This window comes from Hippoglossus hippoglossus, chromosome 24, assembly GCF_009819705.1.
Source record: "Hippoglossus hippoglossus isolate fHipHip1 chromosome 24, fHipHip1.pri, whole genome shotgun sequence".
NCBI lineage: Eukaryota > Metazoa > Chordata > Actinopteri > Pleuronectiformes > Pleuronectidae > Hippoglossus > Hippoglossus hippoglossus.
The window spans coordinates 464391-490000 of record NC_047174.1 but is presented as its reverse complement, the minus strand read 5'-3'; the positions used below and the strand labels follow the sequence as shown (position 1 = coordinate 490000).

The 25610-nt window shown below is 46.7% G+C and overlaps 2 protein-coding genes and 1 pseudogene across 2 annotated transcripts; all 3 read left to right on the top strand.

Moving 5' to 3' along the window:
• The first annotated feature begins 1159 nt into the window (after nucleotides 1-1159).
• Nucleotides 1160-10034, top strand: si:ch211-202p1.5 (uncharacterized protein LOC103909337 homolog). The gene is made up of 4 exons (XM_034580727.1): nucleotides 1160-1566; nucleotides 4975-5137; nucleotides 9390-9509; nucleotides 9624-10034. Exons 1-4 carry the CDS (start codon nucleotides 1506-1508, stop codon nucleotides 9727-9729), a joined length of 450 nt encoding a protein of 149 aa, XP_034436618.1. The 5' UTR covers nucleotides 1160-1505; the 3' UTR covers nucleotides 9730-10034.
• A 3033-nt stretch (nucleotides 10035-13067) lies between these two features.
• Nucleotides 13068-19047, top strand: LOC117758704 (annotated as a pseudogene).
• Nucleotides 19048-19903: 856 nt separating this feature from the next.
• Nucleotides 19904-24517, top strand: LOC117758746 (transcription factor E2F2-like). Its single transcript, XM_034580693.1, has 9 exons — nucleotides 19904-20225; nucleotides 21037-21321; nucleotides 21685-21731; nucleotides 21911-21957; nucleotides 22138-22324; nucleotides 22890-23045; nucleotides 23289-23403; nucleotides 23692-23854; nucleotides 24244-24517. Exons 1-9 carry the CDS (start codon nucleotides 20109-20111, stop codon nucleotides 24249-24251), a joined length of 1125 nt encoding a protein of 374 aa, XP_034436584.1. The 5' UTR covers nucleotides 19904-20108; the 3' UTR covers nucleotides 24252-24517.
• The last annotated feature ends 1093 nt before the right edge of the window (nucleotides 24518-25610 follow it).

The following is a 25610-nucleotide window of genomic DNA, read 5'->3' as shown; positions in this document are numbered from 1 at the left end:
CCCTCTGGACCCTTCCAGGTCTGAGCTGCTTGTGGCTGCTGCTGACAACATGATGATTCTCTGAAGAGCTCGTAAATCTAAATCTATGTTTTTATTCCGTTTGGTTTTTAGCATGGAGTTTCTCTGGCCCGCCCCCTGGTGGAGTTTCTCTGGCCCGCCCCCTGGTGGAGTTTCTCTGGCCCGCCCCTGGTGGAGTTTCTCTGGCCCGCCCCCTGGTGGAGTTTCCCTGGCCCGCCCCCTGGTGGAGTTTCCCTGGCCCGCCCCCTGGTGGAGTTTCTCTGGCCCGCCCCCTGGTGGAGTTTCTCTGGCCCGCCCCCTGGTGGAGTTTCTCTGGCCCGCCCCCTGATGGAGTTTCCCTGGCCCGCCCCCTGTGGAGTTTCTCTGGCCCGCCCCCTGGTGGAGTTTCTCTGGCCCGCCCCCTGATGGAGTTTCTCTGGCCCGCCCCCTGGTGGAGTTTCTCTGGCCCGCCCCTGGTGGAGTTTCTCTGGCCCGTAACATGAGATTTTTGATCCTGAGATATTTGATCCTGAGATTTTTGATCCTGAGATATTTGATCCTGAGATTTTTGATTTCCTGCTCCTCCTGAATCCTGCAGAGATTTCTGTTGTCTTTGACTGGGGGGGGTTTAAGACAAGTGTCCATACTGGAGTAAAGAATGTGTGGACGTTTGCTTCCACTGATGATGACGACGATGATGATGGTGATGATGATGATGATGGTGATGATGGTGGTGATGATGGTGATGATGATGATGATGGTGGTGATGATGGTGATGATGATGATGATGGTGATGATGATGATGATGGTGGTGATGCTGGTGATGATGATGGTGGTGATGCTGGTGATGATGCTGGTGGTGATGCTGGTGGTGATGATGGTGGTGATGATGGTGGTGATGATGGTGATGATGGTGATGATGATGATGATGGTGATGATGATGATGATGGTGGTGATGCTGGTGATGATGATGGTGGTGATGCTGGTGATGATGATGGTGGTGATGATGGTGGTGATGATGGTGATGGTGATGCTGGTGGTGATGCTGGTGGTGATGATGGTGGTGATGCTGGTGGTGATGCTGGTGGTGATGTCTGACCAGGAGCAGAGGAGGCTGGGATTAATGACGACCACGCTGAGGAGGTCCTCCCCTCTGTCCTCCCCTCTGTCCTCCCTCTGTCTCCTCCTCTCCTCCTCTGCAGCTCAGTCGCTCTGAGCTCGTCACGTCGGGAGCTTCTCCTGGATCCTACTGCTCTTCCTGGGTGGCGTCTGTGACCTGACAGGATCAGATGGACATTTCCGGTGTGACCTTCAGGAGCTGGTTTCCTCGCAGTTGACCGGGAGCAGTTAGAAGCTCAGGTGTCTGTTCCACCAGGAGTGTTTTCTGCTTTGTGTTTGAAAGGTGCCATAAACATCTTGGGCTTTTTCCCTCCACCGTGTTTTATGACTGGAGCTGCTGGGAGGAATTTACGGGACGACTCACAGATTTGTCACCTGGAGTCTGCAGGATGGACGTCTCTTACGTTTGGCTCCTCACTGCGTCTCTGATGTTGTTCCACCAGAACCAAGGTAACAGAAAGTCTGAAGAGACAAAGTTCTGCTTCTCTGATGAAGATGTTTAAAGATGTTTCTGGGATTGAAAATGATGATTTGATGCATCTTCTTCATTATGTACTGAAGAAAAGTTCATTGACACTTTGAGCTTTAACGTCGTTAACATTTTTCAGGGTTATTTTATAAAATGTAAGTGAAATAAGTCAATGCATTTATATACGATACAAAACTGAGGCGTAAACAGAATCATTCATTTTCTTTATTTGTATCTTTTATTTTTTCACATTTCTTCAACAGACCTTTTCTCAGTGAGATGGGTGTGTCCATGTTGGGGGGGGGTGCTGTCACATTTTAACGAGTTAATTAACTGTTAATTAACCGTTGACATGTTGAACTCATCAGATAATCTCTTTACTGCCCTCTGTCAGTTTTAAAGTTCCACAAACAAACAGACGGCAGAGAAATGGTGAATCTGAACATTTTAAAGTCGAGGTGAAGAAGTTAAACAAACGCCTGTGAGTCGAGGAGCGTCACCGTGCGCTCAGGAATGTAACACAGCCATCTTTTATGTCTTATCACATATGGAGGATCTGGAATGTGTTCACGGGACCTGACTGGTTTGTAGTTTCATGGCCACACCTGGGACAGCATGAAGTGAACTCAGTGAACGATCTGAGCTTCAGGTGACTCTGGTTCAGATGTTCATCTGATCTCAAGGTTCTCAAAGTAATTCTTCGTTTCTCAAACGTGATGTTTCATCTGAGGGGGGAACAGGATTTCAACTTCTAGAATGAACAAAACTCCCCTCGAGCAAAGTGGTCAGTGTGTGTGTGTGTGTGTGTGTGTGTGTGTGTGTGTGTGTGTGTGTGTGTGTGTGTGTGTGTGTGTGTGTGTGTGTGTTTTGTGTGTGTGTGTGTGTGTGTGTGTGTGTGTGTGTGTGTGTGTGTGTGTGTTGTGTGTGTGTGTGGTGTGTGGTGTGTGGTGGTGTGTGTGTGTGTGTGTGTGTGTGTGTGTGTGTGTGTGTGTGTGTGTGTGTGTTTGTGATGTGTGTGGTATCTGTTCAGCTTTGTGTTTGGTTTCATGGAGTTTGAGGGCGACACCAGAGCAGAAGTGTAACAGAGGGTTCAGACGTTGTTGTGATGACGTGTCAGCGTTTCGTTAGCGTTTCGTTAGCATTTTGTTAGCGTTTCGTTAGCGTTTCGTTAGCGTTTCGTTAGCGTTTCGTTAGCGTTTCGTTAGCACTGGGATTTAAACGTTAAAATCAGTGAGTCATCAACCAACGTATCATTCACATTAGCGCCACATGGTTCTCGTACCGTCGTCTGTCAGACACACGATGTTTGAGTCGTACAGAATCAGACAATTTGATTGTAGCATTAAATCCTGGTCATCAACACCGTGAGAAACAGCTGTTAAATCCTGAAAAGCCCAACGAGACATTTCTAGTTTTTCTTCCTTCGTGTCCCGTTAATCATCTCAGTCTCTTTTTAAAAAGCCGCCCTGTGGCTGGGTCCTGACCTCAGCAACAATTAAGGCCTCACATACCACCTCTGGACCCGTGGAGGTCGTCCTCGTGCCGCAGCAGGTTGCCTGCTGGGTAAGTGTCCTCAGTGTCTCCTCGGAGCGTCCAGCCCGTTTTACTTTTCTAACCTGTCTGGAGATTTCTGCTGGAGACGCTCTCCAAACCAGGCAGAGGGTTGATTCTGGCTATCATGTTGGCTTCAGCACCTTTATTAGCTCCCAGGAAACTTGAGACTACCGCGGCTAGAACAACACGATGGACGTGAACTGTTCAGATTGTGTTCTTTACCTCCCCCCCCCCACAGCTCCGTGCACACAGAGCGAGGCCTCTACCTGCAGAGCGACTCCTGCCAACGCAAACAGCAGCTCACGGATTAAACTGATCCGCTGTATATTGTGAGATGTGGTCAAACCCTGTGGAGCCGGGCAGACGCTCTCATAACAGGGCAAGAAATTAAACTGTGGCTTGGCAGACTCCGGGGGGGGGGGCTCTTGGGTTTTCCCACATTTCTTTATCCTGCAGCCTCAGACACAAACTGCTGCAGATATTTGCACATGTACACAAAGTGTGCAGGCTCATGGCCGGTGGGCTCGGGCACAGAGAGAGCAGGAAACACTGAGAGAAATTACAGGAAGTTTCACCGGCAACCTGAGGTGAAGGAAAAAGAACTTAAAGTACGACTTGTTGCCTTTAGCAAGGAAACAATAAAAGTTTGAGTCCGTCGCGTACAACGGGAGGTTGGCACTAATCCAAGGGTTTGACGGCCGAGGGGAAAACGGTGCACGGCGACGAACCACCCTGAGAGTTTCTGTAACATTACGACTTGTTTTCTGTTGTTCTCCCAGAATGTGAGATGGGGGGGGGGGGCATCTAAGAGCAAGATCTTCAATCCTCCTCTTCCTCTGTCTCCTTCACTTCCTCCTCGTCCTCTTCTCCTCTTTGTCCGCCTCCTCTTTGTCCTCCTCCTCTTTGTCCTCCTCCTCGTCCTGCTCCTCGTCCTCTTCCTCCTTCTCCTTCACTTCCTCCTCGTCCTTTTCCTCCTCCTCCTCGTCTTCCTCCTCCTCCTTGTCGTCCTCCTCACCCTCCTTCTCTTTCTCTTTCTCTTCCTCCTCGTCCTTTTCCTCTTCTTCCTCCTCGTCCTTCTCCTCCTCTTCCTCCTCCTCGTCCTTCTCCTCCTTGTCCTCCTCCTCGTCCTCGTCCTCGTCCTCGTCCTCATCCTCGTCCTCTTCCTCTCTCTCCTTCACTTCATCTTCGTCCTCTTCCTCCTCCTCCTCGTCCTCCTCCTCGTCGTCCTCCTCGCCCTCCTTCTCCTTCACTTCCTCCTTGTCCTCTTCCTCCTCGTCCTTCTCCTTCTCCTCCTCTTCCTCTTCCTCCTCCTCCTCCTCCTCCTCCTCATCCTCGTCCTCGTTCTATTTCTCCTCCTCCTCCTCGCTCTCTTCCTCCTCATCCCCTTCCTTCTCGTCCTCCTCCTCCTCCTCCTGATGATTCTGTCAGGCTTTTGATGGACCACACATTTCCACACTTTGTTTTTGTTTGTGGGTTTTTGTGTAATTTTGTAATTTGGATGTTTGTGTGAAGGTTTGAATCATCTTTGATTTTCTGAAATGCACAAGAAATAGAATCGTTGGTGGAACAGCGCCCCCTCTGGTGAAGCTCGTCCAGATGCCCTGACTGAAAGTGAATAATGTCTTTAACGGAGTCCTGAATAAACGAATGTGGATTTTTCTACAGAAGATGTGACGTGTGTGATGATGGAAACTAAATGTCATTTTATAATCTCCTGCAGCGTAAACATGACGATGACTTTCTCCCCCTCCTCTTCCTCCTCTCCCTCCTCTTCCTCCTCTTCCTCCTCTCCCTCCTCTCCCTCCTCTTCCTCCTCTTCCTCCTGTGCTTTCCAGCCTCCGCCGTCTCCGTTACAAGCCCCCCAGCGAAGGAGGGCCCCCTGGTGCAGCTCAACCACACGGCCCACCGGCGAGAGAAACGCTGCTCATGTGAGAACCAGAAAGACAAAGAGTGCATCTTCTTCTGCCACATCGGCATCGTCTGGGTCAACAGCCCGAGGTGAGAGAGGGTTCATCAGCTCATCAGCTCTGCTGCGATGAGAATCCTCAGTAACCAGTCGTACACAGGTTTTATCAGTCATCAGGAGAACGCTGCTTATTGTCCATGAAGAAGCTCGACGTTAGCGTTCGGGAGCTAAATCCAGTCACCTTCACTTCGCTGTTTTCTTCGTCTCGACAAAATGTCTTGAAAAAAATCACTGCGTCGATTTGAATCACTTCTTGTGTGATTAGATTTAGTTTGGAGACAAAGATTCCTCCTATCTCCTATCTCCTATCTCCTACCTCCTACCTCCTACCTCCTAGCTTCCTGTTGAGTGAAAACCATGGTTTCAAGATTCTGGATTCTTCAGACTTGTTAGTGTTTGTCCTGTGGAGCAGCAGCAGGTTGTCGGGTCCGACTCGTTCACACCAACACGAACATGTGGGGAACATCCAGGCGAGGGGCGGAGCCTGGGTAGAGGGGCGGAGCCTGTGGAGCAGCAGGAGGCGGAGCCTGTAGAGCAGCAGGAGGCCGGACATGACGTATAAACTCTGCTGTGGAAAGATCAGTGTTGTTGTTTACAGCTCATCCACACCGGCGTCGGCCCTCATCACCAGAAGATCTGGAACCTCCTCGTGTTTCCAAGTGGACGTCTTCGTCTTCTACGTGTACGGCTCCTCTTCTTCATCCTGAGATGTTTGTGTTCTTCCAGTTTCACGTCCGTCACGTGTTAGAAACCTCATCAACACGTCCACTCGCTCTCTGGGAAGCTTCAGGACATTGTCCTGCTGTGTCCTCACATGGACTCACTCTGACATGTTACACACATTTTACTAGGAGGCTGCAGGAGAAGATCCAGAAAACACTGAAAAAAAAAGAAGCACTGACTCAGACATTTGTTCTCACATACAGAACCTCCAGAACACGTCAGGAACACGTCAGGAACACGTCAGGAACACGTCAGGAACCCGTCAGGAACACGTCAGGAACACGTCAGGAACATGTCATATATGGAGTTGTGTTGTTTTTCCCACACGTCATAAACAGAGAAAAACAGTGTTTTATAATGAATGAACGTGTGCGTTGAACTGGACACGGGATCGTTATATGAAACACTTGAATGGGAACCAGATGCACGTCTTGCTTCACAATTGGTTGCAGTTAACTTCATTTTAGTTCAGTGTGCACAAGCAACGAGTGGCCAGTTAGATGTGGTGGAGCTAATAAGAAAGCACACCTTTCCTAACGAAGGGTAATTTCTGCCATGTTTCCTCTCGCTGCTTCCAAACAGCTCGTTTTAACCCTTGAACACGAGGAGACCACAGCGAGTCTGGAATCACTGCGGTCGAACCCTGATCTGCCCACGACCACTTCACTCCTCGCAGCCTGCTTCCGTTTAAATTAACCCTCTGAGATCTGCAGCAGAAATGTTCCTCCAATGTCTACGTGGGTATTTTTACTTCCTGTGATGTCATTTCCTGGAGAATCTTGAAATACTTCACGAATCTGTACGACCTCAGCTAGAAGGTTCTGAGTCATTAAACCATAATAAACAATAAAAGTACTGAAACTGTGTTAGAAATCAAGAAAGAAAGAAAGAAACATGAACTAAATCTTTTTTAACTAATTTTTTAATTTTCCCCTGCTCCTATCCCGACCTCACACGAGGAAACAAACGATGTCATCACGATCGTACAACAACAACAACGAACAAAAAGAACGAACTTTCTAAATCTCATGGTTTTTATTTTAAATCGATTCAAACTGTATCTCCTGCAGCCACTAGGGGCCGCCTGCAGTGCGTCTGTTGAGATTTATCGTATATTCCTTCGTTAACCTCCTCCAGTCACATTCACAGTGATTTCACCACGTCTCTGTGAGCAGGACGCTGAGCTGCCGATAAGTCACATTAAGATTTTAATGAATTCCGGGGAGAGAATAAAACGAGGTGGGACCAGAATAGCTTCCAGAGAAGATCTAAAAACAGCTCGCGCAGCAGCGGGACCCTCTCACTAAGTCTCAGACTGTTAGTTTGGTCTAAACATAGCCGAGTGGTAAACTGTGATCTTCCTGCCTTCATCATAAAGACGTTTTAAACTGTGGTGGCACAGCAGTAAATTCACCCACAGAGCCCTGCGGCCGACAGCTTCTCCTGCAGCTCTGTGCAAACACACACGCTGGTTAGCATGTTAGCACTGATGTGGTGTGGTGATGCTAATATTTTTCATTTTGTCATTTAATTATGTTTCCAAGTTAACAAATCATGTGTCCAACATGAAAGTGTCCTGGTATTTAGTTTGGTCTCTTATTTCCTCCTGAACAACAAGGTGAGCTGCGTAAAACGTGAATTAAACCTCCGCTGAAACTAGTCTCCAGGAAGGTTTGATGGTGGGGGGGGGGGTTTCTTTCTGGAAAATGGATTTGGACATAATGAAGGTACATAAGTTAAAAAAATATACATTGTATGTTTTTTTAACTTGTGTATTATACAACATTGTTGAAGTAGTTTTTGGACATTTTCATGAAGAGCTGTAACGTGGTTCGTCTTTAAAAGGTGAAACGTGTCCGTGTTGTGGTCACAACTGGAAACAAGTCACCAAAACATCGAGTCAGAGATGCACCATAATGTTTGTGGTTTCCCTCCGAAAACTAACTGCACTGTTCACCGTCGTACAAACGAAGAGAAGGAAATGAGTTGTAAAATATCTGGAGCTTCTCATGAAGAGTAGAAGAGTTCAACAGGGTTTGGTGCCGTGGAGCCATAACTCAGTGATTTACAGTTGAATCCTTCAGGTCATTTAGATTTATCCCTCCCCTCAGTGAACACTTACAGACGAGTTGGAAGAACCATCACTAAGTGTCTGTAGTTTGTCGGGCGTCTGTCTTCCTGCTCCTACGCTCATTTGGCAGGTTTTCCTTCAATTTGTCACAGAGCAGTAAAGACACTGAGGTGGAGGTGAAGCCATCAGACGCAGATTAACGACACAAAGGTTAAACAAGTGCAGAGCTGAAGGAATAAAGTAGAGTGCACAGGAGCTGAAGGATGGAGGAGGGTTCAGATCAGGGGAAAGATGGAGGATGAAAAGATCACAACTGGCCACAAAGTGGAAATGAGACCCAGATGTGCTGCCATTAGGTTTAAAATAAAAACATCGACATAAAATGGGTTTTCACAGCAGGACGGAAATCTGAATCAAGTTCTCGTTCCAGAGAACTTTGGTCAAACACATTTTACCAAACCCTCAGAGAACCGATGGATGGATTCACAGACAGATCGAAGGACAGATGGAAGGATGGATGGACGGACAGACAGACAGACAGATGGATGGATGGACAGAGGGACAGACAGACAGATGGATGGACAGACAGAGGGACAGACAGACAGATGGATGGACAGACAGAGGGACAGACAGATGGATGGATGGACAGAGGGACAGGACAGACAGATGGATGGACAGGACAGAGGGACAGACAGATGGATGGATGGACAGACAGAGGGACAGACAGACAGATGGATGGACAGACAGAGGGACAGACAGACAGATGGATGGACAGACAGAGGGACAGACAGACAGATGGATGGATGGACAGACAGACAGACAGATGGATGGATGGACAGAGGGACAGACAGACAGATGGATGGACAGACAGAGGGACAGACAGATGGATGGATGGACAGACAGAGGGACAGACAGACAGATGGATGGACAGACAGAGGGACAGACAGACAGATGGATGGACAGACAGAGGGATGGACCTGAGCGCTGACAGCAGAGACTCTGGAACGCTCCAGCGACTCCTCCTCCTCTGGACTAATGAGAGTTCAGGGAAACGCTCCGTCCAGACGAGGGTGAAAGTTTCTTCATCCTCAAAAGCAGATGTGGAAACAGTGTGTGTGTGTGTGTGTGTGTGTGTGTGTGTGTGTGTGTGTGTGTGTGTGTGTGTGTCTTTATGATCGGCCCAGAGTTCAGAGGTCGAATGTGTTCAAGTTGTCCGTCTGTTCCATTCTTGTGAACAACTTGAGGGAATTTCTTCGAATTTAGTACAAACATTAACTTGGACTCACAGATGAACTCATTAGATTTCAGTGGTCAAAGGTCAAAGGTCACAGTGACCCCATAAATCTGGAGAACAATGTGTGTAAATGTCTGAAACTGCAAACAACCACAGGATGGTGATTCTCACATGTGTTTATATATTGTGTTTTGTATAAACCTGTGTGGGTCTGCAGATGAGGAACAGGTGTGAGTGTTTCCTCTGTGTCTTCCAGCCGCGTGGTTCCGTACGGATTCGGATCAGTGCGACTCAGGAGGGAGCTCAGACGCTGCTTCTGCACAAACACACAGGACCACGAGTGTATGAGCTTCTGCTCTGTACACACACAAACAGAGTGAGGACACACACGCACACACACACACACAAATACACACACAACACACACACACACCTAAACAGTAATGACTCACTTTCTCTCACGTCACTTCTCATCCTGTTTTTTCCTCAGAGGGGAAAACACGGAGGTGAAGAAGACGACTGACCAACAACTGAAGAGACACAGAGGTGCATTCTGGGAAAAAAGGAGCCGACACACAGTCAAACACCAGACCTGAGGGAGGAAGGAGCGTGACACCAGCTCGTCTGGAGGAAGCGTGGTCATGTATCAGGAGCTACTAACATGGACCCTGACGGCAGTTTGGACATGTACTCTGTGTTTATGTAAATTTAATGAAGTATAAGATAAGAAACACTCATGTTTTTAACATCTGGCTGATCAATTAAACATTCAGGGAGTTTAACCTTTGACCTTTCTGTTCTGAAATGTTGCAGCAGTCACACAGGCTTCGGTAGAAAGGCCCAAAAAAACAGGCACCGTAAATAAAGGCGGACAAAGTGTCTCCTTCCACTGCACAAACACAAAATATATCAGAGTCGTGATCATGGAGTGGAGGCGGGGTATCGAGGGCCCACTTGACCAATCCTGAGTCAGTCTCAGCTGTCAATCATGACGTCTCAGCCTGTTTTTATATCATCAAATAACTAAAAACCAAACTGATCAGAAACACTTGAACAAACATCAGTGAGATAAGAACGACCTGAAATGAATTTAACGTCTACTTAGATTTTTTAGCTTGGTCCATGTCCCATCTGCTAACATGGAGGAGGTGGGTCTATACTGCAGCCAGACACCAGGGGGCGATGGAGATGATTTGGCTTCATTTCTGGGAGCCATCACGTCGTCCATCTTTATTTAGAGTCAACCTATTGCCTAAAATTGTGACTTTTTACAGAAACGTCTTCAGTTGTGGTGAATGAGTCCTGTTTGATGACGGCAGGAGACAAAGTGTTGACTTTATATTCATATAAATATCTTAAGCCTTGTGATGGACTGTTTTAAATCTGTGTTCATACAGTGGCTCTGACATGAGACGTGACCGAGCCCCCTTTAAAAAACTGTGACTGAATATTAGGGGAGAAACGTCTCAATATCATTTCTTCATTATACTGTATTGTGTAGTAAAGTAATAATATTTTATGACATCATGAGAATAAACTCATGAGATAAGAGTGTGTGTTGTATGTTCTGATGATAACAGACTTTAATGAGCTGTGCTGTGCGACAGGACATTTCTATAAACAGATTCTACATGTGAGTATGTCGAGTTTAAAGGGACAGGAGGTTCACGGTGGAGGAGCTCTGGTTGCCCTCAGTCTGCTGGAGAGAGAAAGAGGTGGAACATCAGATATCAGCTTTCAGATACCCCCCCTCTCAACCTGTATGAGAATCTACGGTGGCCTCCAGGGGACATTAAAACTTGAAATGCCATCTTTAGTTCAGAGTTTGGTTTGTCCCTTCTGGGCTCCTGTCGAGACATAACGGATCTGTGTCGGGTAATTAAATACTAAATAAATGAAATCCTCCGGGATCTGGACCTTCATCCCCAAATGTACATTTTTCATGTAAATTGTATTTAAGGTCAAACTTTCATTCATCTGTGATTTAAAAGAAAAATGTGTGGAAAAAAGAAAAAAGTCTCAGGACCACAGATTATTTCCAGATGGAGGGGAAACGAATGAATTCATGGATCTGTTACATTTATTTTGTGCCTGGAATCAACACAAATGTTCCTCAAAAACAAGGAAACAGCGTTTGAATGAGTCAAACTTAGATCCGCTGTCCAGACACAAATGAAACCACATATTGTTCTGTCAGCTCCAGATTCATCGTGTCCGATGAACCAGTCATCATGTTGGGGGCAGCAGAAGAATTACTCAGGGAGGAAACTTTGAAAATACTGATGGTGGAGTGTTGAAAAGCTGCAGTAGGAGATATTTCATAATCAGAGACAACCAGGTGAGGTCTCACTGAGTCAGACACCGGATCTGTTCCGACACGGCCGATACCAACCTCAACGGAGCATCTGGTGACGCACATATGAAACCAGAGGGATGCTCTGACTGCCTGTGTGACCTCATGACCAACACAGGAGCTGGAGGTGTGGACGTCCCAGGCCCCAGCGGTGAGAAGATCAATGGTTTTTCCCTGTCACTGGTTTGAATGTTGTCAGATCAGAGGAAGAAGCAGTCGTCCATGTTTCCTCAGCAGCAGCAGCAGTAGAAGACTTCCCTGCACATCTGGAGAACCGTTCATTTAATGGCTTCACAACAAATTAGATGAACGGTGATGATATAGTTTTATTGTTCTGATCAGTCTGAGGTTCATGGGTGAATTAGCTCTGATGTTTCTCTGACTCCCTCCCACAGTCCAGAGACATGATGGCGTTGAGTTTAAAGGAGACTTTAAATTAGTCCCTGCTTCCCTCATGTGATCAGATGTTTACTTGGCATCATCTAGTGGACACATGGTGGAAGGACACTACCTGATGTGTGACTTCTTCACTGACTGTTCAACAGGTTCTGAGTGTGACGTCACTCTGATGTATTTTCAGATTTAGGTCATGAAGTTATGAGGATGTGAGTCGTCCTCAGATCAGACACCAGGACTGACGAGGGACAACGAGCAGCGTCTTCTCTCCACGTGAGGACGGAAGGTGTTGGTGAGCTCAGCAGGTGAGATCCCCCCAGAGGAACCGTCTGATCACATGGGGCTGTGCCGTCGTTTGACAGAAGAAACGTTTGTCCGAGGAGTTAAAGGCGTATCTGAGGATTGTTAGTGTGAATGTAGGTGGTGGACAGAGTGAACAGAGTTTGGATAATAATCTAAGATGATGCATCAGCCAACAATGTGTCAGAACTGATCAGACAGGTTGTCACGGTTGTTGGAATGATTTTCACACTGACTTGACTTTACTGGTCTCACAGGTTGTGTCTCAACACAGTTTGACATTAGAATACATTTTGTTTCCATTAAACCAAATCATGGAGCTTCTATTTAAAATCTTTTACCAGGGTTTCCTCACCACAGCCTTCAATTTCAGGAGGTTTTCACCAAATGTGTGAGATTTTCAAATAAATGATTTTAAAGACTCCAACACATTCAATAAAGAAAGTGTCCGGGGGCATCAAGGCTTTGTTTTGGTTTTGGTTTAGCCCTGAATATTTGTACCATATTAATGAGGAGTGAGAACTAATGTGTCCTGTGATGAAGGTGAGAATCCTACCTGAGAAATGTGTGATCAGCAGCGTCACACCACGCACAACATTACATATCATTTAGCACTTAGCATTTTATCCAAAGCCACTTACAATTCAATACAACAATACAATAACAACACAAAACATATAGTTTAGTCATCTTTTAAAAATAGATTTAGCCTCAGTCAACCTCTTAACCCTGAGTGGAACTCACATATTATTAGAGCATGTTAAATATGAAGCGCTGTTTAACTGATTCAACTGATGTGTGAATTGTTGAATCGTTGAGTGTGAGACCTGGTTTGCCCGAACCCAGTTACAACTTTTCATCTAGAACTGGTTTGTTTGTATCAGGATGCAGCAGCAGGGACCAGCCTCTCCTGAACCCAGACATGAGTCCATGAAGAGTGAGGCGTCCATGGATCCACCCTTTAACTTTAAAGACGAACCACCTGCTGCTGGACGGTAAGATTTGAACTCACCTCCAACACACCTGTCCTCTTTAATCTTGTGGATTCTGATTTATTCCTCATGCAGCTGTGAGTCCATGATGAGTGAGGCGTCCATGGATCCACCCTTTAACTTTAAAGACAAACCACCTGCTGCTGGACGGTAAGATTTGAACTTACCTCCACTGTAAGGTCGTCCATGAATGAAAGTGTAATGATGTTTCCAGCTGTTTAGCTGAATTATTCTCCCTTGTTATCGTCCCAGAACTCTGATGATGAAGATTGGTAGTTTTTCAGATTATGGTCCTGAATCTGCAGCGTCATCTCCATCAGCCTCTGTGAAATGGACTAATGTGCATTTGTGAGAACTACAGCACAACCAGGTTTTCACATTGGTCTGTGGTCAAATATCATCAGGCATTTTAAGTCTTCAACCTAGTGACCCAGTTTAGACTGATGAGACCACGACTTATGTCCCAACTCGACCTTCTCACTCCATCGCAATCTGGAGTCTTTTTCAGCAGTTCTGGTCCTGATGGTTCAAATCCTTGTGAACCCTGCACAGTCATTTACAGTCTGTGTTTTCTCCTCAGCGTTTTGCAGGAGACCTCAGAGTCCCAGAGTGGTCCATCAGTCCAGCAGCATTGTCCAGAGCTGGACTCCATATTTATGGTGTGTACATGTGAAATCACACTTCAGTTAACTTCACCATCCACAGATTCAATGCTGAAGTACCATTCAGCTCCAAACTTCTCCTAGCTGCTCTGTTAAGACATCTGTTATTCATCTGCTCCAGCGGCTGGAGGAGAACTTTGTCACTATTGTGAAGAAAGAGCTGAAGAGAGTGCAGAGAGCCCTTTATCCAGATTACCCAGAATGCTTGGAGAGTCAGAGGGATGACGAGGAGGTGCTGGATGGTGAGGATGAGGAGCAGAGGAGCATCAGAGAGGCTTTTCTGAAGATCACAGTGAATGTCCTGAGGAGGATGAAGCAGGAGGAGCTGGCCGACTGTCTGCAGAGAAGTAAGAGGATTTTCACACTTTTTCATGAAAGTGAATGGGAGAGATTTACATTCTGGTGTTAATGATCCAAACATCAGCATCTGAATAGAATTCACACAGGAGCAAACTATCACAACTTCATGTTAAGTTTTGTAGATTATTCTATTGGCTTTTTATTGTTTTTATCTATTAATTCTTCATTTAGGAACCAGAACTCCATTTTGTCAGCGGAAACTCAAGTCTAACTTGAAGGAGAAGTTCCAGTGTGTGTTCGAGGGGATCACTGGAGCAGGAAACCCAACCTTTCTGGATCAGATCTACACAGAGCTCTACATCACAGAGGGAGGCACTGGAGAGGTCAATAATGAACATGAGGTCAGACAGATTGAAACAGCATCCTGGAAACCAGACAGACCAGAAACAACCATCAGACAAGAAGACATCTTTAAAGCCACATCTGGAAGAGACGGACCAATCAGGACAGTTCTGACAAAGGGAGTGGCCGGCATTGGGAAAACCGTCCTAACACAGAAGTTCACCCTGGACTGGGCTGAAGACAGAGCCAACCCCGAGATACAGTTCACATTTCCATTCACTTTCAGAGAGCTGAATGTGCTGAAGGAGAAGAAGTACAGCTTGGTGGAGCTCGTCCATCACTTCTTCACTGAAACCAAAGAAGCAGGAATCTGCAGGTTTGAAGAGTTCCAGGTCGTCTTCATCTTCGACGGTCTGGACGAGTGTCGACTTCCTCTGGACTTCCACAACACAGAGACCCTGACCGACATCACAGCGTCCACCTCAGTGGACGTGCTGCTGACGAACCTCATCAGGGGGAAACTGCTGCCCTCTGCTCGCCTCTGGATAACCACACGACCTGCGGCAGCCAATCAGATCCCTCCTGAGTGTGTGGACAGGGTGACAGAGGTCAGAGGGTTCACTGACCCTCAGAAGGAGGAGTACTTCAGGAAGAGGTTCAGCGACGAAAAACAGGCCAACACGATCATCTCTCACATCCAGACGTCACGAAGCCTCCACATCATGTGCCACATCCCGGTCTTCTGCTGGATCACTGCTACAGTTCTGAAGGACGTGTTGAAAACCAGAGAGGGGGGGGAGCTGCCCAAGACCCTGACGGAGATGTACATCCACTTCCTGGTGGTTCAGTCCAAACTGAAGAAGCTCAGGTACGACAGAGGAGCTGAGGCAGATCCACTCTGGAGTCCACAGAACAGGAAGATGATTGAGTCTCTGGGAAAACTGGCTTTTGAGCAGCTGCAGAAAGGAAACCTGATCTTCTATGAATCCGACCTGACAGAGTGTGACATCGATATCAGAGCCGCCTCCGTTTACTCAGGAGTGTTCACGCAGATCTTTAAAGAGGAGAAAGGCCTGTACCAGGACAAGGTGTTCTGCTTCGTCCACCTGAGCGTCCAGGAGTTTCTGGCTGCTCTTCACGTCCATCTGACCTTCATCAACTCTGGAGTCAATCTGATGTCCAAACAACAAGCAGCATCACGGTTACCCAGAGTCTTTAAAGACAGAGTTAAACTAAAAGATCTCTATCAGAGTGCAGTGGACAAGGCCTTACAGAGTCCAAATGGACACCTGGACTTGTTCCTCCGTTTCCTCCTGGGTCTTTCAGTGCAGACCAATCAGAAACATCTACAAGGCCTGTTGACACAGACAGGAAGTAACAGACAGATAAAAAAGAAAACAGTCCATTACATCAAGGAGAAGATCAGTCAGGATCTGTCTGTGGAGAGAAGCATCAACCTGTTCCACTGTCTGAATGAACTGAGTGACCGTTCTCTAGAGGAGGAGATCCAACAGTCCCTGAAATCAGGACGTCTCTCCACAGAGAAACTGTCTCCTGCTCAGTGGTCAGCTCTGAACTTCATCTTACTGTCATCAGGAAAAGATCTGGAGGTGTTTGACCTGAAGAAATACTCTGGTTCAGAGGAGGCTCTTCTCAGGCTGCTGCCGGTGGTCAAAGCCTCCAACAAAGCTCTGTAGGTGGATGAATACAATGATGTTACAACAATGTGATATTTAACTTTGTCACAACTAAAACATGTTCTTCATCACATATTCTTCTTCAGGCTGAGCGGCTGTAACCTCTCAGAGAGAAGTTGTAAAGCTCTGTCCTCAGTCCTCAGCTCTACGTCCTGCAGACTGACAGAACTGGACCTGAGTAACAATGACCTGCAGGATTCAGGAGTGAAGCTGCTGTCTGCAGGACTGAAGAGTCCACACTGCAAACTGGAAACTCTCAGGTCAGGAAACTAGAGGCTTTTCAAATGACCAGTGAAACATTACATTTCCTTCCTGTAGGAACTACTTTTGTTAAAGTTTATTTTTTTTTACCTTTCATTTCACTTGTGTTTGTTCCACATTCTGTAACAAACTGTAACTCATTTTTTGTGAAATATGTTGGAGGTAAGTTTTGTGATGTTGACATTGATAGTTACAGTTTCTCCAGGTTACAAACTGGGTTCAGTAGAAGTTTGTGGTTCTACATAGATGTCCAAAGAACATTAGAGACAAACTGTCCAGTCATGGTTTGAGTCATGTCCATATGACACTGTATCATCTGCATAAATATGTTGTGGCAGTTGACCATGCCACGGGGCTCTCCCACACACAGCCAGATACGGTTATGTTGCTTTGCAGCATCGTTTATTAAATCGAAACATAAATACAAAAGGCAAACTTACACTTCCTGAGCTTTTCCGCTCAGTGTCTCTGAGAGTCTGTCCGTGTCTCTGAGTCCTTCCCCGTGAGGCAGCATGAGGATCGATCAGCGAACAGCTCTCACCTGTGCTGATTGATCCTCTGTGGTGGAGGTGAAGGTGCCCTCCCAGCCCCCTCACCTCCACATATGTATATTACATTGTTAATGTAGATTGTAAAACAGAATGGACCCAGATCAGAACCACGTGGCACCTTCTTAGTTATCACAAAAAGTGAGTTATTAGAAACTTGGTGCCATACAGGCAAAATGTGGAACACTACAATAGGTTGATGATTGCGACATAGAACTTTGTGCTTCCATTTTGAACAAAGACTGTCACTGTGTGTTTAGTCTGTCAGGTTGTCTGGTCACAGAGGAAGGCTGTGCTTCTCTGGCCTCAGCTCTGAACTCCAACCCCTCCCATCTGAGAGAGCTGGACCTGAGCTACAATCATCCAGGACCCTCAGGAGAAAGGCTGCTGGCTGCTGTACAGGATGCACAGCGGAGACCGGACACTCTCAGGTACGGACACACAACAACAACTCTCTGAAACAACATCAGCTTTCTTTAATTTTATGTTTCTCTGTTTGGGTCGTCATGAAAGACGTCTTCTTTTAATTCTGTTCAGGAGTTAACACGTCTTTGACTGGATATATATATATTTATATATCAGTGTTGATTTGCAGTATAGATGTAGTCATAGGGGCCTGATCACTAGATCAAGTGGAACAAATGTGTTCCCATTATTCAGTTTGTGTCTTTTTAAAGATAACTTATCATCAATCAGGTGATTATATTGAATCAAGGATCATTGACCTTTTTCAGCAACCAACCAAAACAAGTAATAAACGTGTTGGATCAACCTATGAGTTGGTTCATTCCAACTTGTTGCTGATGGATCAGTCCACACTGACAGCACAGTGACAGAGAGAAATAAAAGACTGATGAATTGTTGAATCATGCAGGAGGACATCAATAAAAACACAGAGCAGATCAGTGGAGACTCAACTTGTTGCTCGGTCACACTATCTTCTTCGCCTCCTTTTCCTCCTTTGTCTCCTCCTTCTTCAGTCTGTTGCTGGTTCTCTCTGACAAACTGCTTCATGTTGATCAGCAGTTCAGACTCATGTTGGATAGAAAATGATCTGACTGTGTTCCTTCCTCCAGGATGGACCATGGCGGAGAGCACAGGTTGAAACCTGGTTTCAGGAAGTGTGAGTGTGGTTTCTATTTGGTTAACTTCAGGAGCTGTACAATTGTAAAAAGGCAACTGGTCTTGATGATGGTAATGTAAGTAGCTCCTCCATGGAACAGCCTGCCTGTATAACACAACGACTCTGGACATAGGTAAAGACCCACAGATGTTAACTGTCCCAGACCCACAGTTAGAACTGAAGAAGCCTCCTGGTTGGGAGGTGAAATGTGTTCAAGACACACAAGTCCAGTTGCCTATGTACACATGTACAACTCCTGCAGATCCATGACCTGGATTACTGACAATCTTCATAGATAAATTAATTTTGATTAATGATGACATATCAGTAAATAATCAATCTGTAAACGCACCAGAAGAATCAGATGATGAACTTTAGTTGTGTCTCGTTCTCTCCATCAGATTCCTGTGAACTGGAAGTGGACACCAACACAGTGAACAGAGAACTCAAACTGTCCAACAACAACAGGAAAGTGACATATGTAGGAGACGATCGGTCGTATCCTGATCATCCAGACAGATTTGACTCCTGTCCTCAGCTGCTGTGTAGAAATGGTTTGACTGGTCGCTGTTACTGGGAGGTCGAGTGGAGGGGAGAGGTCCATTTATCAGTGAGTTACAGAGGAATCAGGAGGAAGGGAAATAGTAAAGACTGTTGGTTTGGAAACGATGATCAGTCCTGGAGTCTGAGCTGCTCTGATGTCCGTGGTGCTTACTCTATTTGTCACAATAAACAAGAAACATCCATTATCACCTCGTCCATCTCACCTCGAGTATCAGTGTATGTGGACTGTCCTGCTGGGACTCTGTCCTTCTACCGAGTGTCCTTTGACTCACTGATCCACCTCCACACCTTCAGCACCACATTCACTGAACCTTTGTATCCTGGCTTCTGGATCTCGTTCTGGTCTGGTTCCTCTGTGTCTCTGTGTTCTCTGTAGGAGGCGCAGTCTTTGGAAGTGACAGCAGCTTCAGTCCTGTGGTTTAAATGTTGGTGGTGGACGAGGTTTTCACCGTGTTGTGTTCACGTTTGGAGCAGTGTCCAGTAGCTTCTGAAGTTGATCGATGTCATTAAGTTCAGTCAAAGGTTTCAGAGTCAATGTGCAGGTCAAACATATTTTACCATTTTCTAGAGTTGAAAACGCAGCAGGACATTGTCCAAATCGGTCAGTACAGAACTAAAGATATCATTTTGACAAGTCTGAATGAAGTTTGTCCCCTTGTAAATGACCATCAAAAGACATTGTTTGGGATAGATTGCTTTAAATTCAACTGTAAGTCATTTTAAATTCCAGGTCTAACCCGCCGAGTCCTGTCGCTCTCGGGTAGGGTAGTTCAATTAAGTTGTCCGCACTCTCCAAAATGTTAATACTAATGTTGATAATAAATGTCCTACTTTCCCTTGAAGTAACTTTCCTTGTGTGTCTCTTGTTTGCTTAACTTTCTGTGTGATGTATGACCTACATCCCATAAAGCATGTGGCCACACCACCGTTACAGCAACGACGAGGCCATTCTGCAAAGTTTGTGCCCATCATGATTTTAAACTCTTATTTTAATGCAAATAAAAAACTACACTAACTTGTGTTAAAGTGATACAGGAAGACATTTTTACAGGAATCAAAACTAAGAAGGCAAATGGTGGAATGTGGGGCAGGGAACCAAAGGAAGAGACATAGGAAATAGTGGTCCACACTTGGTCAATATAGAACGACAGTCCACTGTTGGTGAGGTAGACGTGTATGTGTGTGTTCATAGGGTTTTCACACTCCAGTCCGGTAGGTGGCGGTAATGAACCAGAGGAAGAGGAGAATACATCCGGTCAGAGACTCGTCTGTTTCCTGTATGAACATCCAGAGACTGCACTGAGTGTGTATATAAATATATAAATATATATAAATATATATATAAATATATAAATATATATATATATATATATATATATACACACACACACATGTGTGTGTACCGGGGGTAGCTCGGAGGAGCCACAGTCGGGCAGCATGGTGCGGTGTGTGGTGTCCGGGTGTCCGAACCGCTCGGTGCTCGTGAACCCGGGAATCTCCCTCCGACCCCCGAAGAGGTTCTTCAGCTTCCCCGCGGACCCGGCGCGAGTCAAGGTAGGACTCCAACATGTGCCCGGGCCGGAGAGCCGGTCCGCGGCCGGAGGGGCTCCGCGGGCCTGAGAGCCGGTCCGCGGCCGGAGAGCCGGTCCGCGGGCCTGAGAGCCGGTCCGCGGCCGGAGGGGCTCCGCGGCCGGCTGGAGGCTGGAGCTCCGTTAGCTGGAGGGAACAGCTCTCTAACGCCGCGCACAGGCTCAACTGTGGCACAGCCGCTGTACCACAGTGACAAGTTCATCAAGATCCGGACCCTGTGTTTTTTAGATATAGACGGACTGTGTGTGTGTGTGTGTGTGTGTGTGTGTGTGTGTGTGTGTGTGTCTCTGTCTGTGTCTCTGTCTGTCTGTCTGTCTGTCTGTCTGTGTGTGTGTGTGTGTGTGTCTGTGTGTCTGTGTGTGTGTGTGTGTGTGTCTGTCTGTGTGTGTGTGTGTCTGTGTGTTCTGTGTGTGTGTGTGTGTCTGTGTGTCTGTGTGTGTGTCTGTCTCTCTGTGTGTGTGTGTCTCTGTCTCTGTGTGTGTCTGTCTGTGTGTGTGTGTGTGTGTGTGTGTCTGTGTGTGTGTGTCTGTGTGTGTGTGTGTGTGTGTGTGTGTCTGTGTGTGTGTGTTCCCACACTAGGAGCGAGGGTGAATGTGAGAGATCCAGACTCTAACTCCATGTGGTCTCATCGGAGGACCCTGAGTCAGACCTTGTCCCCTTTACTCAAAGTCCCGTGTGTCGGTCCATGTCTGTCTATGAAGACACATAATGTCTTTGTACATGAACGTGTCTTTGACCCTCTGGAAGCAGCTGACCTGCAGGTACACTTGTTCAGGTGTGGCTGGCGGCGCTGAGAGAGACGGTCAAGCAGGACTGGACCGAGCAGCATGTGATCTGCGAGGACCACTTCCTGCCGGAGGACATCTCCACCGATAAGGTCAACAGTGATGCCATTCCCCTCATGCCCCCCTACCTGGACGGAGCCCTGGGCCTGATCAGCCCCTGGGGGGCCGAGTCCTCGGAGGAGGAGGAGGAGGAGGAGGAGCAGTGGACCACCGGAGGCTGTGACGACGAGGACGAAGGTGGAGAAGCTCCTTCTGCACCGGACCCCCCCCCCCAGGTCTGGACGCTGGTTTTCCTTCATTAGATTCCTGTGTGATGCATTCTGTGTGTTTAAGGATTTATCAGTATCTTTGTTTTATCCTTGACGATATGAAAACTTATCTATATTTTATTTTCATTATGTAGTGTTATGTATATTTGGTTGTATTTTTATTTTCTTTGTATTTATAGTTATTTATAAAAAGGTTTATGGTTAAATTGTAAAATATCAAAGCTCAGTTACATTTCTTCATTATAAATGTTAAATAACCATATCTTAGGAAGCATTGACTACATTGTAGGATATATATATATATATATATATATATAAGGAATGTATATGTTTTGTCAGTATTTGAATCTGTTGTTTTCTCATCTCCAGGGACCTGCAGCCGGTTTGGAGAATCCTCCGGAACCTGAGAAAACCAGGTGACAAAATCCTTCAGAGGACTTATGTGCATGAGTGTGTGTGTGTGTGTGTGTGTGTGTGTGTGTGGGGGGGTGGGGGTGGGGGGGGGGGGGGGGGGGGGTGCAGCTTGCTTGAATGTGAAGGACTGAGGTATGAGATCTACTGAGTAATGTTCTAGTTGATTGGTATTTTGTTTCAGTGCTGCCCAGCCGCAGAGGAAACGGTCCAAAGAAGTTTCCAGACACGGTGAGTGCAGAGCTGAGTCCGGACGATGGAGCAAAACGTAGATTTAGACGTAAACATTGGTGCAGTGAACACTCTGTGATGCACGAGCGTTGAAACTACGGCAGCTGAGAAAGCCGTTCCTGTTCTTGTTGAAGAAATCTCGGCAGTAGATGGATAGAATGCTCTTGTTGTGTTCTTCAGACACGTCTCTGGTTCTGCTGACTCAGCGCTTCCTGGAGCTGCTGCTGGCGGCCCCGGGCGGCTCTCTGGACCTCAGGCAGGTCGCTGCCAGCCTGAAGATCCGCAAGCGGCGTGTTTACGATATCACCAACATCCTGGACGGCATCAAACTCATTCAGAAGGAGTCGGCCAACAGGATCAAGTGGATGTGAGTGGATATGTTTGTTGTTCACTGCATGTTGGTGCAGCAGGTGACCCCCCCCCCCCATTAAACCCTGTGGAAGGATGTTTTATGGGTCAGAGAAGAACTCATCACATTTTGAAGCAGATCTGGATCAGGGGGCGGATCCAGGAATTCTTTATCTCTTTCTTTATGTCTGAAAACAGTTTATAGAGTCCTCGTGTCCTCAGGGTTCAGTTGTTGTAATATGTTACTTCACCACTAGATGGTGGTGGTGATGTACGACATCTTCAGGTGTCGTACATCGAGTCCACTTTTCCACGTTCACATGTGCAACACCTGAAGATTTCATTTAACTGATGTTTTTATCCAAACCACGAGGGAACAAACCCAACAACAAGAATCAAGGTAATCCTTCCCACGAACCTGTAACGTAACAGTAGTTATAATACAGATCCATGTTTTGGCTCCACTCATCTGAACGTTCCCGATGTTTTCATGTCGTCTCCTGCTGCGTTCTTCATATGAGAAAGACAAATTGTGTTTTCTGCAGATGTTCATGTGTGAAACCAGTCTCTGACTCTGTCTGCAGAGGGAAGATTCCCATCTCTAACTTTCTGAGGAAGAACCAGCAGCGGTTCCAGAAGGAGCTGGAGAACCTGAAGCTGGTGGAGGACACGTTGGACGGCCTCATCAAGAGCTGCGCTCAGCAGCTCTTCGACATGACGGACGACCTGGAGAACTCTGCATATCCTTTCACATCAGGCTGAGGTCGGAGGTCAGCAGACTAATATTAGACCGTTCGTCCACATCATTGTGATGTCACGTGACCCCCCCACCCCCCCCACAAAGGGCATCCAGCCCCCTAAAGCACGTTGTCCATTTAGCTGCTGTGAGCTCTATGCTAAAGATATAGAATTCAAAAAGCTAAGAATCCAATCCTTGTGATTGTGAATGTTTTTGATGAAATCTTTTCTTTAACCTTGTGCACGTCAGCGTACGTGACCCTGGAGGACATCAGCCGCCTCCGGGTTCTGCAGGAGCAGACGGTGATCGTCATCAGAGCTCCGGAGGAAACCAAACTGGAGATTCCTGCGCCCAAAGAGGTGAAGAGACCGAGCGGCTGAGCGGACGTCCGGCTTCAGGCTACAAACGCTCCTCTGTTCCCTTCATGTGACGATCAGATGATTCTAAAACACGCTCCACATTCTGACCAAAACCAACCAGATTGATCTGAAGCTTATTTTCAATGTTATTAGAATTCCACCTTCAACAGGGAATTGGTCAAGAGAAAACTCATCAGTGATATTTGTGATCATTTATTTATTGAAGCTTTTTATTCTCGGATGCTTCTTCAGTGTGATGATGTGCTTTGTCCTGTGTGCCGACACCAGGACAGTATCCAGGTCCACCTGAAGGCAGGGAAGGGTCCCATCACGGTGGTGACCCGTGAGATGGGATCACTGGACGCCATGACCTCTGACCCCGGGCGGACGGGAAGCGGCTTCTTTTTAATGCTGGAGGAGAGTCGGGTCAGGACGAGCTCACTGAACACAGGTAAAAAAACTACGGTTGAGTTACTCAGTCGCAATTTAGACAATCGTCCGACTGGAGACTTTGAATATTCAAACGATCAGTAAAGAGGGCGGAGCCAGTTGATGTTGTAGTTCTTTCTCAATGACACAGATATTAAAACACTCAAATAAAACTAGGAACAGAGGAACATGAGCTGAGTGAACTGAGATCAGTTGTCGGGGTAAAGACTCACTGTGTCTGGATTGTTATAACGTGGTAACTGTTAAACTTACTGCTGATCTGAGACTGTTAATATGTCTGAATGTGATCATACACCACTGCATGTAAATAGAGATATTTCTTGTTGTGTGATGCACATTGATACTGATCTGTATTTTATTTTCATTCTTCATTTCATTGTGTTGTTGTAGTGTCTTGAGCCCCCTGCAGAGCGAGCGGCCAGCCACCAGGGGGCGCCAGTTGTCCTCAGGGTTCAGTCACACAGGAAGCCTGAGGACATCCGGAGCAGGGACCAACAGGTCTCACAGGGCGTGCGACTAAAAAACACAGGAGACGGATGGATGGTTCCTCTGATTACTGTATCATACTGTATTACTGTATCATAGTTTATTACTGTATAATATTGTACATGATTGTTTTATTTGGGACTGCTGATAGTAATAAAAACCTGTTTGAGAATGTGAAGTCACTAGTTTGATGGTTTGAATCCCGGTGGCAGCAACAGCAATGATTCTCAAGTGCCCTTGAGCAAGATGCAGAAAGGTGTGTGTGTGTGTGTGTGTGTGTGTGTGTGTGTGTGTGTGTGTGTGTGTGTGTGTGTGTGTGTGTGTGTGTGTGTGTGTGTGTGTGTGTCCCCCTGTGGACACCTCACAGTCCAGTGACCTGCAGGTCAGAGGTCAGACTGGTCAACAACAGAACGTTGTCTCTGAGTGTTGCACCGTCAGTCGAGTGTTTGGCGCCGGCGCTCCATCTGTCGGTGAGCAGTCATGTGACGCTCTGTGGGCGTCGGCCTCACGTGTTGTGACTCGTGACCGGAGCTTTTCTTCGACCCTGTTAACACTCGATATTAAAGGAGACACGTTCTGTTCATATTCAGGTAAACGATTTTTAATTAGTGTAAAATGTTCAGAAAACATCTCTGTCCTCAAACTGTCCATCGCTGCTGCTCCTCTTTTCAGCCTGTGTCTCAAACTCTTGGTTTTAGCTCCTGTCTCTTTAAGACCCCCCCCCCCCGATGAAGCCCAGCTGATTGGTCACTGTTACGACGGTTTTCTCTGGAATCCACAACATTCCAGAGTTTTCAGTTCCACCTCGTCGTCCCTGCTCCGACTCCTCACCTTCACTGCTCCTCCTTCAGAGGAGGTTCTGTTACTAAGCAACCAGAGGAGACATCTACTTCCTGTTTACACCACATGACCAGTGGATGTGAACGGTCACGTGACCTGTGTTTTCAGGTGTCAGTGTGGATGGAGGCGTGTCCTCTTGTTGACCTGTATTAAGAGCTCTTTCATGACGAAGGACATAAATTCAACCCGCTGGTTCGACCTGTGAGACGAACCGAGTCAGACGCTGTGAAACACTCGAGAGCAAACAATCATTTGATCTGTTGATCCCATGAAACCAGACGTGAACAGAACTTGTGGTTTCCCGGCTCCGCTCGGCCTCGCGCAGGCGAACTGAAGCTTCTTTGATCCTCGGCGTCGACACAGGAAGTGGGAGGAGCTGTCCAGCGGCGTCGTTTCACCTGAAGTTAACGAGGCCGACGCTGTTCTTGGCA